At 45.4% G+C, this 16,032-nt stretch overlaps 1 protein-coding gene across 7 annotated transcripts in view; it reads left to right on the forward strand.

Moving 5' to 3' along the window:
• The window catches only part of MAPKAP1 (MAPK associated protein 1), a 234,658-nt gene that overhangs the window by 80,940 nt on the left and 137,686 nt on the right, over window positions 1-16,032 (forward strand). For all 7 annotated transcript variants that reach the window (XM_084820720.1, XM_084820721.1, XM_084820719.1 and 4 more), the window contains one exon: window positions 15,606-15,778. In XM_084820720.1, the coding sequence (XP_084676846.1) occupies window positions 15,606-15,778 (173 nt within the window). The remainder of the gene's footprint in view (window positions 1-15,605; window positions 15,779-16,032) is intronic.

Consider the following 16,032-nt stretch of genomic DNA (forward strand, 5'->3'; position numbering starts at 1 on the left):
TGGGTTCTCGTGCTGAGAGGAAGAAAAACTCCTCCCTGTCCCCGTTTTCCACACCATGCATGTACCCCTCTTTCACATCTCCCTTTCTTTGCCTTTTTTCTAAGCTGGCTTCAGCCTCTTAATCATTTTGGTTGCCCAGACCCGTGGAGTGCCAGATACTTCCAGTAGAAGCAGATGTAGACACATGCAGGGGATGAGTGAGGAGACAAGAGATGGCTGAACAAGGTGTTCATCTTGAAGGCCCAAGCCAGGGAGTCAGGAGCTTTATAGAGCCAGCTGGAACCCTATAGGTCCCTTGATGTCACCTGATCCTTTCTGAGCTAGAAGTGCAGTAGCGCCTTTTGGCCATCAGCAACGGTGATGCTGAAGTGTGGTAGAGAAGAGACTGATGGTTTCTTCCCCTAGTGGTGCAGACGGGCCCCGGAGTCCTGCTTGCACAGTTGCCCATTCAGGACCTCTGGTGGTTTGCAAGTGACTCTTCAAGCCAACGCGGCCCACCTCACCATGGCCACCCACAAGCCTGCCCAGTGCCCCATGCAAACCGAGTGCATCCCTAAGGCAGCACCTCAAGATCCTCCTCAATGAATGGTGCTTCTCTGGAAGGCCAATCAGTGTAGAAAGAGCTCCCTGAAGGCGAAAAGCTTTGGGAAAGTGTGGACTAAGAGAAGTTGTGGTGGGACTACAGAGGAGGCGGAGAAGGCGTTGTCAAGCACCAGGCAGTCCACAGCGTGGATTCAGCGAATTTTCTTCAGCTCAGCGGATTGTGAGATTTGGAGGCCTGTGCTATATAAATAACACTGGGACCCTAATTGCCTTTCCCCCAATTTGCCTGCTCCATTCACAGGTGGCAAAATGGGAGGGGGGTCAGCATGCGTGGTGTGCCTTACTAGTTGCAAAGCATTTCCTTATGTGGCGGCTGCTGTTCCTCCCCAGTCCCCCCCCCACCACCAAGAATCCTCTCTCAGAACCAATTTACATCATCAGGTCATGTCCTGAGGGGGATTTGGGGGGGATAGGGGTGCAGAATGGTCCACCAGCTGATGGTCACTCGCTGTGGGGAGCATTGCCACCATGAAACGAGCAACAGCCCCTGCAAAAAGGTATGGCCAGGGGGTTGTTTTTGCCTTTTCTGCCACCCCCGCAACCCCTGTTTGAGCTGCCCCAAGACATCTTGTTGCCTGAGGTAGGGCAGCAAATGGCACTGCCGCCTGCCAGACGATGTACATCGCACTCGGGGCAGGGTGAAGTTATTTTGGCACCTGAGGCAGAACATCTCTCTCTCCACTTTCTCCGCATCATCCAGAATTCTCTAAACCTCTGTCGAGTCCCTTCTTTGTCGTCTTTTCTCTAAGCTAAAGGGAGAATTGCCAGGGGGCCTCCCGGCTCTTGGCACAGCATTCTTCCTCCACCGGCCCTGCACTGATGGTTGTTGTACCCTGTGGTGTGATTGTAACGGAGGCTGGTGGCTGCCACTGCACCAGGTGCATGCAGGGAAGACAAAGAGAACTCGCTGAGCCAGGAATCTCAAGACTAGGTGTTCTCCAGCCAGCAAATTAATGCAGGTTACTGGATCAGCTTGCTTGTGTAAGCAAAGACTGCTGGTTGTTTAGGGGAAGCTTCCGGGTTTGTCCTTTGAAGCCCTTAGCTCCCTCTGCACACAAATGCATGTGTACCCCGCTACATTGCCAGAAGTCTGCTGTTTCTGCTAGTCTTTTTTGAGAAGACATACGATTATTCCTTTGTTATCCCCAACCTCTCCTCCAGGATCAGGGACAATAATTAAAGGCACACATCTTTGGCGAGCAGCTGGAGTCGAATTCCAGCTGACTGCAGCACCTGCAAAGACCGTACCTCTGCCTGAGGGGGCCGCAGGGTACGATGCCAGCCGCGGCTGACGTGGCGACAGCGTGCTCCGGAGCGCCCGGATTCGCCAGCGAGTTCAGGAGCGTTCCTGCCCTTCTGCAGGCTTCAGATGGCAGCCGTGCCAGGGAAGCGTGGCGTGTCTGTCCTAGACTAATTAGAAGGATGATTTGTGAAACACAGGCTATTTATTTAATTAATCACGGGCACAAAGCTATAAAGCCCATATTTTTAAAAATCCCTGTTAGTTTGCCATGTGGTTAATAGATTGGGGCGCATTAAAAAGTGCCACGGTGATGTATTAAAAATGTTCCGGCAAAGGTTGGCAAATGTCCTCAAGGAACTTAAGCTGTCAGCGCTCTGCAAACAGTGGCAGAGTGTGAGAATGTGGGGCCCATTTTCAAACCTTGGATATGTGAGAGCACATCCATCTCTTTTGGAATAGCATCTGTTCATTAAAGGATCTCATGGCAGATTTCTAAACATGACATGTAATGTTTATGGCGCGTTTGCTTTTTAAAATTAGAAGGAGGGCTTTGGGTTATTGCATTTCATTGCGGGTTTGTTTGTTCCCCTTCCCCTGATGAAATTACAGTCTTTTTGCAGGAATGAAATGTGAATAAATTCTCCTAAAGCAGACCATCCCATTTTCCTTATTGAGTTGCAGGGTGCGGCTATCCCCATTGAATGAACACACAAACCAAAGGCCATCTCAGACGCTTTCAAACAATCACACCCGGGGACTTTTAAGTAGGGACAGAATGGTCAAATATTTTCCTAAGCACCAGCCTCCATTTTGGGGAGCTACAATCACACTTCACATATGGACACCTTCTCCCTTATGAATCTTTCTGTGTTGTTATTGGCGGCTCTTTGGAATTTAGGCATCTGGTTACCACCAACAGGGCCTTGCCTGTGGTGGCACCCTGATTGTGGAACTCGAGACACATTCACCTAGCACACCTGCACCACTTATTCTTTATGTTCCAGGTCAAAACGTGCCTTTCATAGCAACATAGTAGCTATTTGCTTATTCATTTAATTGTTTGTATTAAGTTGTTGTTTCACATTTACAACAATAAGAAAGAAAGAACATATCAACATGAAATCACACTGCTGATTTGCTCTGCTGCTTTATGTGGTTAGATTCCTAGCCATGATTGTTGTTGTTGTTGTTGTTGTTAGGCATTTTATATTGTACTTAAACTGAGTTAGCCATCTTGAAAGACCGATATGGAGAAATGGTGGAATAGAAACATTTTAAAATAATGTTCACACACACACACACACACACACACACTTCTGCCCTGCCTCTTGTGAAGGTGGTTAACAACAGCTTAAGGAAGAAAGAAATAGAAGGAAAACTGTAGATCCAATTAAAATTTTAGATAGACAAATAGTTATACAATTACAGTGAACGTCTGAGATTTGATGAATCACGACATTCGCATATGAATGCTGACAATCTGAGACAAATCTTATGAGCGCTGGCATTGACTGCTGTATGTTCCTGCTTGTCGTACACACGCTGTTGAATGCTAACAATCTCATTTTGTTGACTATCAACATTCCCTGATATATCTCAAGTTTTCGGACATTCGTTCTGCGGTGTGACTAGAATGAATGGAGGGGCGTGTGTGAGCCCACTGCTTGTATTCTGTTTTGTATGCATTTGTTCTTCGATCGCCGAGGTTTGCGAAATCCCTGTCTCTTTGGGATGCTATCAGTGCTCACATTCTCCCCCCCCCCCCATTGTTTGAGGCATGTGTATCAGTCTGGAGCTGCTTAAGACAGCATCCCACTCGGGGGGCGCACTTGGTCCACTTTACGTGGTGTAATAATTAACTGGAGCATTAGGAGGAGGGTATGGTGTGTGTATGGGAGGGGGAGGATCTCAGAATTAAACATAACTATGTTAATGCAGCCCGGAGCTGATGCTGAAGTCGTCATTGCAATGCAGATAAAGCTTTCCCCATCACAGCCGTTGCCTACTGGAGCCTCCGAAACATCTGGGCTCCTAATTGAAAAATGGTGTGGGGCAGCGGAAGGGGGGAGATGCCACTAAGTGAAGGCAACAGTTTAGAATACCAAAATGTAATGGGGGTCTTTATTTACATTGTATTTAAATATTCATACTCTGTTATGCTTTGCATAACAGGAAATTACTGGGTTAAATTTTTATGAGTGGTGACAGCACAAATGAGATAAATTAAGTGGGAATGTTAATGGGATTTTACTGCGTGTGGCGTTGGTGAGATAAATGGGTGATCCACTGGAGCTTCATTTTCGACGCTCTGTTCTTTTTCTCCTTTTGGGGGAGGGGGAGTGTCATGATGTGGTCCAACCGCATTGGGCAGTTTGCCCTTCAGCATGGTGGCCCCCAAATACTGTATTCTGAGGGATAGTCCTGTGCTGTAAGAGAACTACTAGGTGGCTGCAAGGTACAAATAATTTAAAGACTTCTCTCAGAAGCGGAAGCTACTTGTTGCTTCTCTGTATGAGTCACTGCTCTGGGCTTGCCTCCTTCTAAACAGCTTCCATGTGGGAAGGGTTCCTAGGAGCCAGATAGGAAACACCTGGCCACTGCAGGAACTGAGGTGCCCATCACCAATCCCAGTAGCGCCTGAGGGTTTAGATTTCTGCACCCTGGAGAAAACCTTCCCTCTTTCCCTTTTGATCTCAAAAACTTGAACATGGAAAACACTTCTTTACTGCCCTCTAAAAGTAAGGGAAAGGGTGTGTTGTTGTTCATTGTTGTTTTTTTGCCCTCGGGGAAGAAAAAGCACACCCCCAAACTCCATTTGTTTCTATTTTGTCTAATGTTTTACATTGTTTGCTAGGAGGTGAGTCAATGACTTGAATTAATTCTAATTACTGGAGAGACATATACTGATTGAGCAAATAAAGTAGTATGCTCATTTGCGCCAAGGCCATCTAATTAAATGCTAACTTTGGATAAGCTGGATGTGCGTGAAAGATTAATTTTTAAGAGGTTTTTATGACTCACTAAATAACGATTCACTAAAATCTTTTGCATTATATATTATTAGGCCATCTAATCTTAAAGCGATATAACATTTAGTCACTGAACTCTATTGTATAGAAAGATGCGGTAAATTATTATTATTAACAAATTAATCATTTTTTTTCCCTCTCCAAGAAGTAAGTGTATGGATGTGTGTTTGCTGCTAGGGATTAAAAGAAGTCTCCGGTGGTTGAGTGGGAGATGGGTTTTGGATGGGGAGATCACTGCAAGGATGTAATCTCATGATGAGACTGGGGTACACTTCTGCTTAGATTAATGGATCAGATACTCATCACTCATTTCATTTATTCATTTATTATGTTTCTATACTGCCTAATAGCCGAAGCTCTCTGGGCAGTTTACAAAGGTCTTCATCAGAAGATCTTAAGTGCCATTGGAGGCACTGGGGCGGGGCGGAGCTGGGGCTTCATATGGGAGAACATTGACTTGCTCTACTCTTCGCCTTACAAACATGCTGGTCAGTTGTTTAAACGTTGGGTCTTGCTTGCTCGCACTCCTCTACCTGGCATTTTTGGCTACTTAGCCTTCAAAATGACTAAGTTGCGTAGAACTCCTTTATGTTTGACAGAGGATGGGTGAGAATTTTGTTTGGTTCAGGTTTTCTTGTGAGCAGACCTAATTTCACACTCCCCAAACCAAAGCAGGAGTTGGAACAGAGTTGCATTCCAAAATCCACATTTTTCCAAACATTGAACTCTGCAACTAAAAAAATACACAGACATGCATATGTAAAGAAAAATGTGCATATTAAAAGAAAGTGTGTACAAAATCACTTCAGCTTATGAGGAGAAAATGCATACTTTTTGGAACGTGCATTAAAATATGCACATTTGGAAAATTGCATTAAAATGTGCATATTTGGGGAAAATATGCACATAAGCATGCACAGGTTTTTGTGCAGATTTGTCCCTGAGCAGTTCGCAAATTGATGTGGAAACTGGATGGAATGAATTTAGCTGCAAATATCCAACTGGCTTGCTTGCCAAAAATTAATTTGACAGATTCGCTCGTCCCAGTGTTTCACACCCCTGATCTTCTTCGCAGTTTCTGAGCAGTCCCACAATGGGGATATGAACCTGCAGGACAGCTTCAGAACTTCTTAGGGATTTTCTCAAGCAGGTGGCACTCCTGCCCCTGCCCCTCAGATAGAATGGCAAACATCTTTGACTGGCTTCCAGTCTGTTTCCGGACACAATTCAAAGTGCTGGCTATGACCTTTAAAGCCCTATACAGCTCTGGTCCAGGATATCTGAAAGACCGTATCCTCCCTTGTGAACCTGCCCGTGTCCTGAGATCTTCTGGGGAGGCCCTTCTCTCAGTCCCACCACTGTCTCTGGCACATTTGGTGGGAACCTAGGAGAAGGCCTTCTCAGTGGCTGCCCCATGGCTGTGGAACACCCTTCCCAGGGAGGCTAGGATGGCTCCCTCCTTGATGTGTTTCCGGAGGCAGACTAAAACATTCTTGTTCCAGCAGGCCTTTGGGACATAGTTGGAACCTGGGGGTAAGCTGCTAAAATGCTGTTTTAATGTTTTGATATAATTTTAATTGTATTGTTTCATTTATATTTTAACTTTTGTATATTTTCATATGTTTTAATTGTATATGTTTTAATTTTTCTAAGCCGCCTTGTGTCCCAGTACTGGGAAGAAGGCGGGGTATAAATAATAATAATAACAACAACAACAACAACAGAGCATGCTGTACTGGGTGGAGCCAAGTGCCTTCCTGTTGAGTTCTCTTCTGTCTACTGCTGCAGCATCATGGGAGAGAAGTTCCTCCATGAGTTGCACTTGCAGTTTGTTAGGCTTAGTCAGAATCCCACCCCCCACCCACCCCATTTACCTAGTTTTTGCTGCCATCTCTGTTTCTAGCATATTAGATTTTAATACCTTACAACACTTTGCTGTGTACTCGCAGAGCCACAGGCTATTTTTAAAGAAGTTATGCGTTTCTGTGCTGGGAACCTCCCATTTAGTCTATTGCAATGCGTTGTCTGTGGGGCACCCTTTAAAAATGGTCCAAATCTGCAGCTACAAGGTTACTGACTGGGCATTTTGTTCATAATACGCTAGTGTTTTATCATCTGCCCTGGTGCCCATACAGTCTCTGGTCCCAGTTGAACGTGATGGTGTGACGTCTGCCCCTCCATTTACCCAGGCGTCCCCCTTTCATCCCTTCACGCCTAGGATAATAAGTCGAAGGAGTGGGACGTCACTGCTAAATCAGCTGTAGCCACTCACTTAGGTAACCTTTTGCCCAGCCACGATTAACGCCAAGTATGTCGAACTTCCCACTGTTACACTCTAAAAATGAAGTATTTTAGGCTGCATTTTACCATATTTGTTGCATTTTAAATATTGTATCTTGTAGTATTCTGTAAACCGCCCAGAGAACATAGGCTGATGGGCGGCCATATAAATATGGTGAATAAATACAAAGTTCCCCACCTTGAATGGCCATGATTTCTGCCACCTTTGTCTTAGTGAGATACAACAGATTGATAGTGTAAAGAAAAGCAGAATGTATTCATTCTCCAGTGGATTTTCATTAGGAGTTAGTATTAAATCTCTAAAGGACTCCTTTTTATTGCATTGCTGAAGTCTAAAACTGGTAACTCTTCTTTATTGGTCTTTTTTTGAAAAAAAAAATCTGGTTTTATATTTAACCCATATTGATTTTATCCTATAAAACGAATAGATATCCCTGAAACTGCTCTGTGGGGCCGATGGACTGGATCCAGTGTCTAAATTGTTTCCTGGATGCTGTCATCATTATGAAATCCAGTGTTTTGTAATTCTAAAACCCTGGGAGTGTGAAATGAATGGCCTAAGCCTACTGAAGGCACTGGGAACAGGATACTCAGTATCCTTATCCCAGCCTTAACCACTGCCCACTGGGGGCCTCAACAGCAAGCCGGTGAGTCTGAACAGCCCCATTGTTCAGATGTTTGAAATAATCTCAGTGCAACCGGAGGATATTTGTCTGTGTATATCAGCAGAGGAAAGCTTTGGTTTTTCTCACCGGGATCTGGGTCATATCTACATATCGTTAAAACTCAGATTTTATATATCTGAGTTCTCACCGGGAGCTGAGTCATATCTATATACCGTTAAAACTCAGGCTCCTGCATCAGTGTTTCATGAAATTTTATTTTAGTTTGAGGCAAGATTAACAAAATAAAGGCAAGAAGAAGAAGGTGCATAATAATAAGTCACACACACTAAAGAAACAAAGGAATTCACCAATTATAAATCTAAGTAGAGCTCAATTTCTGATGAAAGTTAAAAAGGAAGGTCTACTACATATGAAAGGAGCATGTGCCGGTGTGTGCCATTTTGTGTGTTTGTGCATAGTGATACAGAAATTAAATAAATAAACAAACAAACAAACAAACAAACTGTATTTTGTTGAAACTTCATCAAAAGTTTGAGGTGCCTCAGCATAGGAAATGAATGGAAACCCGGGCACCATAATATCATTCTTCAAGTTAGGCTCCCTTGCTCGCTGCACTTGCTGAGTAAGTTTATCCATACTCATAGTCTCCCAAATTTTATTAATCTGCTGCTCTTCAGTTGGTTGCTTTGGAGACCTCCAGTTACATGCTATACATAACTTTGCAGCTGTATGCAACTGCTGAGGAAGGTCTTCATGCAGGAATGCAGGACAAAGTGGTTCAAAAAGATGAGGCAGCCTTGCTTTAGGAGCTACCAGTAGTCATAGAATCATAGAATAGTGGGGTTGGAAGGGGCCTACAAGACCATCGAGTCCAACCCCCTGCTCAATGCAGGAATCCAAGTCAGAGCATCCCCGACAGATGGCTGGTCTAACATGAAGAAATTTGCGACAGTAATCAGCAACTGTGTTGCAAAATTCCCGCATTGTTTCTTAAACATCCAAGGCAAGCTGCTGTTGTTTTATCGAATTAAAAGTGGAGGCACATGTATTTATTACATTTCTGTCCCACCTTCCTTCCATTATGGAATTCAAGGCTGTGAACACGCCCAGCGGTGCCACCCAGCACACTGGGATATTTTCCATGGCCATGCACCCCAGTGAAGCCCGCCTGGATTGATTGGCTCATTTGTCTGCCCCTTGAACCCGCTGCCTCTTGGGCCTCCCAGCCCATTATAGCTCCGCCATGCAAGTCGGCCCATGAGAAGGTGAGACTGGTGGCTGCAGCAATGCTACCACTAGGGGATCCAGGTGAGGCCAAGTGCTGTGGGGGGGGGGGGGCTGAGGGCAACCTACCCAGGGGCTCCCAAAATCTAGAGCTGGGCCTGATGGTCAGTGTGGAACTCTGCCCCAGGAGATCCATTCGGTGCCCTCTCTTTGATTCTTTGTCACCTCCTGAAGACTTGCTTGTCTCAGCAGGCATTTTAAATCTATCTGGTTAGTGGATTCTGTCTGTTTGTTTTATTGTAATTGTACTTTAATTGTGTGATTTCTTTTTTAAAAAAAAGTTTTATTCTTTTAACTGCCTTGGGCATCTTCAGATAGAAATAAGTTACCTAAAGTAAGCAAGTGTGGGATTCCCGGGGGATCTCCCAACCAGGCAGAGACCAGATACAGACCCGCTAAGCTTCAGCAAAGTTGTTGCCTTGCATGCCTTCAGCCCATGGAAATAGCATACTAGTTTGTTTTTATTTATTTATTACATTTCTATACTGCTCAATAGCCACAGCTGTCTGGGCAGTTCACAAAAATTAAAACCACAAGTACAGCATAAAACCAATACAAAATATAAAAGCATTAAAACTACAGTATAAAAGTACAGCCAACATAAAACCTAGCAGCAATGCAGAGATTTAAAGGACAGTAACACATTTCAAACAGCAAAGCTAAAAGACTAGAATGTTACAATGCTAAAATTCCTGGGAAAATAAAAAGGTCTTCACCTGTCGCTGGAAAGAGTATAATGTAGGCACCAGGTGAACCTCTCTAGGGAGCTCATTCCACAACCGGGGTGCCATGGCAGAAAAGGCCCTGTTCTTCATAGCCACCCGCCTCACTTCCTTTGGCAGGGGCTCCCGGGGAAGGAGCCCGTGAAGATGATCTTACCCATCTTTACCCATCTGCAACCCTGGCACTGTGCTTTGCCCAGGTAGAGCCTCTATTTCTGCTGTGCAAATTTTCTCTGCATAGCATGCATTTCAAATGAGGAACGGTATATAAATATTGCTAATAAATTTCTAATAAATGATTGTGCAGTTGGAACTGTCTACCTGGATCAGGCCCAAGATCCCTTTGGCTATCCTTCTCTGTAGCCAACTACAGCCAGCCAGGTAGCCCTGGAACGTCGTCATGGCAAAGGCTCTCTCCTCTTGTTTTCTCCCCACCATCTGCTACTCGGGGGAGTCCCCTACCTTCAAATGTGGGAGGTCCCATTTGGCTAAAGGTTTGCCCCATCTCCTGGGCAAAACTTGGAGCGTGATTTGTCCCCACAACTGCATCAGTGAGGGGCTTGTTTATTTTGGAAATTCATTCCCTGCCTTTCAATCCATGATTCCCAAGGCAGCTTCCAAGCAACAAGTAGTCATAATATATATTAAACACACACAAAAATCTACCCAGCAGCCCTCAGTTCTCTGCCTCATGGATGGGACCAGGAATGTATGGATTTTGTAGAATCCATTCCGTCTAAATTTCATGGATTGTCAGGCACGTTTCATTCCATCGTTCGCTCAGTGACGGAATCGGATTATTTCAATTCCTGGACTTGCGTTTGTGCGCACTTGTGCAAATTCACACTTGAACAAATGCGAGAATCCCCCCCCCCCAATCACATTTTTATACTTCACCTTATGGGGGAAGTGTGCATTTTCAGCCAGTGTTTTTTAAATTTTATTTTACGTATTTTTCTGTGAACAAATTTGCGCAAAATTCCGGAAAGTAAAAAAAAAAAAAAATCTGCAAATCCATGGAATCCGTGCGATTTGGGAAAAGCCAGTTCGCTATGGAATCTGCAGGTCAGATTCATGGAAATCCGAACTCATTTGATTCTGTTGTGGATTCCTCCGACATCCCTAATGGGGCCTGAACATTCTTCCCCTTTAACTCTGCAGTCACAGGGCAATTGGTAGCTGCAGCAGAGTATTCTTTCCAGCAGGGAGGAGGTTAGTGGTGAGAGTGCAGGACTGGGAGCCAGGCGATCCAGGTTCTAGACCCCACTCGGCCATGGAAGCTCACTGGGTGACTTTGGGCCAGTCACAGACTCTCAGCCCAACCTACCTCACAGGGTTGTTGTTGTTCTGAGGATAAAATGGAGGATTATCTACGCCACCTTGGGTTCCTTGGAGGAAAAAAGGCGGGATATAAATAAATAAGTCTCTCTGCAAATGCTCCTTCTCTGGCCAATGGATGGGGCCAAGTTGGTCTCCTCCTTATCATGGGGCGCAATCTCCCAACGGAGGTATTGCGCCGCTTTGCGCTATTGTCCCAGGGCAACATCAGTTGGAGCCAAGTATCCTTTCTGGCAGGGAGGGGGAAAGCAAGCTCCCTGCAGCCGCTGCTTTTCTGGCCAGTGGATGGGGCCAGGTTGGTCTCTCCTTTACCATGATATTCTTCCAGGGAGGCAATGAGCGTGTTCCTTGATCTCCTGGCTGGTGGCCAAGGCTAGAGTTTTCTTAATTTCTGTTCTCTGGCCCTGGAGCCGATGACATGCCACTGAGTTTGCATTATTTTAAATAACTCCATTTCTCTGAGTTGCCATTGAAAACCAAGGAGTACAATTCCAATCAAGCCAAGTGCTTTGAAGCCCCATCGATTTTCACTGAGAAAGTTAAGCACCTGCTTAACTCCTTCTCCCAAACCGACAAGTCATTGAAAACACCTAACAGTACCTGAATCACATCCAGCACGTCCTTTTTGCCAAGGAGGAAAAAGATTCCCAACTTCCATTTGTTGAGCAGGTATAATAACCTAAATAAAAGCCGACTTTGGACCCAGCAGTTTATTACAGCCACTTAACACATCTGTAATAATGAAAGAGGATATGTGTCTGTCCATCCATCCGTCACTACCATAGCACCAAGACTGTGAAACCTAGACACCCGAAACGTGGCATGCAATCTCGAGGGGACCCTAGGGTTATGCACCTTGGGATTGTTTTGTTTTTAAAACACAATAGCTAATTTTAATTAATTTAAATGTCTCAGTGTAGTTGAAGCCTGCAGTAACATCTTCAATCACAAGTGGCAGAGTTCCCTAACAAATGCCTAGCTTTGCAGCTGATACCATTTGAAGCCAAGGGAGGTTAGTAGCCCAAGGGATGCTGTTATATGTCTGCTCCCTCCCCTTTGCTGTGAGGCAGCCCCCCTCCCCCGGGAATGGTTGGGAAGACCTTTCTCCCATGGGGCTACAGGGGTGCCCCACGGCAGCAGCCATGCCTAGGGCTGCCAGTGACTGTGGCTGCAATTAGACAAGGCAAGCACAATGTGTCCAACCCTAGTCGCTGCATAAGTTTGCTTGCAGTCTTCGCTGTATAAGGACTCTTCCCCCCTGTGCAAAGCCAGATCCGTTTGCTAGTTATTAAATAAAGACGCATGCTAAAACAGAGCAGCAGAGAAACAAAAATCTGCTTTATATGCCAGATGCCTATTTAAATAAAAAGGTTTTTGCCTGCTGGTGGAAGGTCATCAATGAGGGGGCCAGAAGAGCCTCGGTCGATAAGGAATTCCAAAATCTGGGTGCAGCCATTGCAGGGGGCCCTTTCTCGAGTTCCCGCCAAACGCACATGAGATGTTGGCAGGATAGAGAAAGGGCCTCTCCAGAAGATCTCAACACCCAGGCAGGTTGTTACAGGAGAAGGCAATCCTTCAGCTAACTTTATCCTAATTGTTACAATAAAAACATAACGGAACTAGGGTATGTGATTTGTGAGAACGGAATGTGGATTGTGTGTGTGTGTGTGTGTGTGTGTGTGTGTCAATTTCACCTCCCCCCACAGCTTCATTTGCCACTATATGTGTATATAGCATGTCAGTAATATAATCATGGAATGTATATGCACACAGCTCATTTCATTTATACCATGTTCAGTGATAAGAGGAAATAATTGACAGATTAACTCTGCTACAAGTGACAGATCAGGAAAACGTTAATTTAATAGCCCCTTGATGCCTACTGCATTTATTGGCAGACTTGAAGGTAGTTCCAAATGGTGGACCCCCTTGCGTTCAACGGATTCCCCATTGGGTTTTCAGCCAGCATTCCCCAACCTGCATCCTCCAGATGTTTTGGACTACAACTCCCAGCATTCCTGACCATTAGCCATGCTTTTCCTGCTATGTCTGGATTGGGCGCAGCGCTGGGGTAAACAGGGCAAGTCAGTTAGCAAACAAAAGTTCAAAGCACATTACTACCAATCCAGCAAAAGGGCTGTCCAAAAACAGAGTGTCATCAGAGATACCAAGGTCAGCAGCAAAAGAGATAAGTTCAAGGAAGCAAATTTTCAAGATACTGAGAGCTAAAATAAAGACACTATTCCAGCAGCTAGCTAGTCTCCAGTGAAGGCTTATATAGCCAAGTCTCCCAGCCCTCAGCCAGATGCAGCTGCAGCATATCAGAGACTTCTGGACGAGGTCCTCCCCCTGAGTAGTGCCCTGCTCATAAGGAGCCCTTTACTCATGAGGAGGCCTCCTGTGCAACCAGGCACTTCTTCTCACAGATTGGTTCTGGTGTACCTCTTGAGATGACAACACTCTCAAGCACTAGGTGGTTGCTCACCTCTGTTGTAACCTATCCCCCACACTGCCAGTTTCTTTCATTCCTCCCTTCTGCTTGGAGGTACCTGCTGTAGCACTGAGGCCCATCCAAAAGTGAGTGGAGACTCACTGGTGGTCCCCAGCCCACAGTTGGGAATGCACTGGACTGGATGTTCTTCAACCCAGAAATATGGAATCTCTATTCCGTCCCTGCAGTCTCAGTACGGCTTCCCACAGCTCAGCCCCGGCAGTGGCCAAAGGCCCTTTGTGGACACCCTCCCTTCGGTTCCTAGTGAGAAGTTTTTAGAAAGGTAAATGCAAATGCTCAGTGCTGCTGATCCTTCGCTTTGTGCACATCAGCAATTCAGCAGGTCCCATCCCTGTCCTCGTCATCTTTCCAGAGAAAAGATTAACGATGATAAAGCAGCGAAGGCCCAATTCTCACTTGAGCCTCCCAGCATTAGAATGATATAAATAAGAATCGTAAATCTGTTGTTCCTGGTTACAGTATTCCCTTGGCATGCCGGATAGAGCAAGGGACAAGTTCCTGGGCTTGGCAGGGGAGGGAGCGAGGTGAGGGGGAGATTCACTGTCTGTTGATGTAATGTTAATTCATGCAATTTCTCCTTTCCTCCCTCCCCATGAAGAGCCATTTCTGCAGTTGCTGACATCCATCTCCTACCACATTTCTCTCTCCCTTTCCCTTCCCGGTTCTTTGTTGTTCTCCCCGGTTGTCAGAATTTAGACTGTAAGCTCTGTGAGGGCAGGGACCTAGCATGTTTTGCTTGTAAAGTGTCATGCATATGGATAATAATGAACCACAAAGGAACCTTGCACCAAAGCTTCGACTGATGGGTTCAGCTCAACACCACTATGCCCAGGTCACGTTGATAGAATGGGTAACACACACACACGCCGCCAGGGGCAAAGGAAGCATGAAACACCCCGTGGGTTCAGTGATGGGAGGCAGGGAAGGTTAAAATCTCTTTGCAGGTTAGAAATCTTGAATAGCTTAATAATCGCATCCTATCAACTCTAGATTAAATGTTTCTCTCCAAACACAAACAGGGCGCATTCACTGTTCAATTAAGCCTTCATCTCCCTAGTGCTGAATATATTCCTTAAAAAAAAATACAAGAGATTGCAAGAAAACACAGTTGTGTCTAGTTAATCTTCTTGGTTGAGTCCCAATAACAACACTTTAAAAATATTTGATATCCAAGGCACAGGTTTTCCCCCTCTGGATTGAAACTGGAGGAAGGCACTGTCTCTTACCCTGAAAAAGATACCCACCTACAGTCACCATTAGGTCCCAGAACAACAGATGGGCATCTTCCTTGGAGCTATGGGAAGGGCCATAGCTCAGCAATAGAGCAGCTGCTTGGCATGCAGAAGGTTCCAGGTTTGATCCCCGCCATCTCCAGGATTCAGTTTCCTAAGAATTTTAGCTTTCTTTAAAAAAAAAACCGGGGGGGGGGGGGAGTTTCTCATTCTTAATGTTGTGAAATTATGGTTGAAACTGTTTAGCCCGGTGAAATGTTGACCCCCATGGAGATACTGAGTAAGTTTCTCAGTGCTTGGATGTGGCCGGGGGGGCGGGGGGGTCCTTCCCCCTCTGGGCAATTAGTGCAAATAGAATACATTATGCAAATGAGAGAAATTATGCAAATGTGCAAAATTTATACAGTTGCAGAACCCATCTTTTGCTGTGGAAGTTGGGTTGTGGAATCCAAGCTGCAGATTTGTGTTTTTTTCTCATGCAACCTACAAAGAAAAGCTCTGTCTGCAGCAGCCTTCCCCAAGCTGGTGCCCCCCAGAAGTGCTGAACTACAACTCCCAGCATTCCTCAGCCAGCCTTGGCACCAGGTTGAAGAAGGCTGGTCTACAGCCATGCACTTCAGGCAGCCAACTTGGGTGGGAACGCAACCCTTTTGTCTTGTCGCTCTTTGCCAAAAGGTGCAACAGCCAATATAGCATGAAATCTCTTATTCCACAGGGCCACATCGGCACGACTGCAACCAAAATAATTGACGTCTACCTCCCGCTGCATGCAAACCAGGACAAGTTGCAGCCAATGACCGTGGTGACGATCGCCAATGCCAAAGTGCATGACTTGATTGGGCTCATCTGCTGGCAATACACAAGCGAAGGACGGGAACCCAAACTCAAGTAAGCCCTTTCTCTCTCTCTCTCTCTCTCTCTCTGCCTCCCTTCTCTGTCTCTAATCCTCCCTCTCCTCTGCAGCCACTTTTGCATAATGAAATGGATTTCCACATCAATATATTTTTTTTTACAGATAAATCTTGCTGGAACACCTCCACATTTATCAATATTTCCTTCCAAGCTATGCATACATCTATATCTATTTCTCTTTCAATTAAATTACTGGGTTCTGTGTAATGACAAGCATATGAAGCCGATGC

This window comes from Heloderma suspectum, chromosome 14 (assembly GCF_057233095.1).
Source record: "Heloderma suspectum isolate Gila_16-S chromosome 14, 16-S_ref, whole genome shotgun sequence".
Classification (NCBI taxonomy): Eukaryota; Metazoa; Chordata; class Lepidosauria; order Squamata; family Helodermatidae; genus Heloderma; species Heloderma suspectum.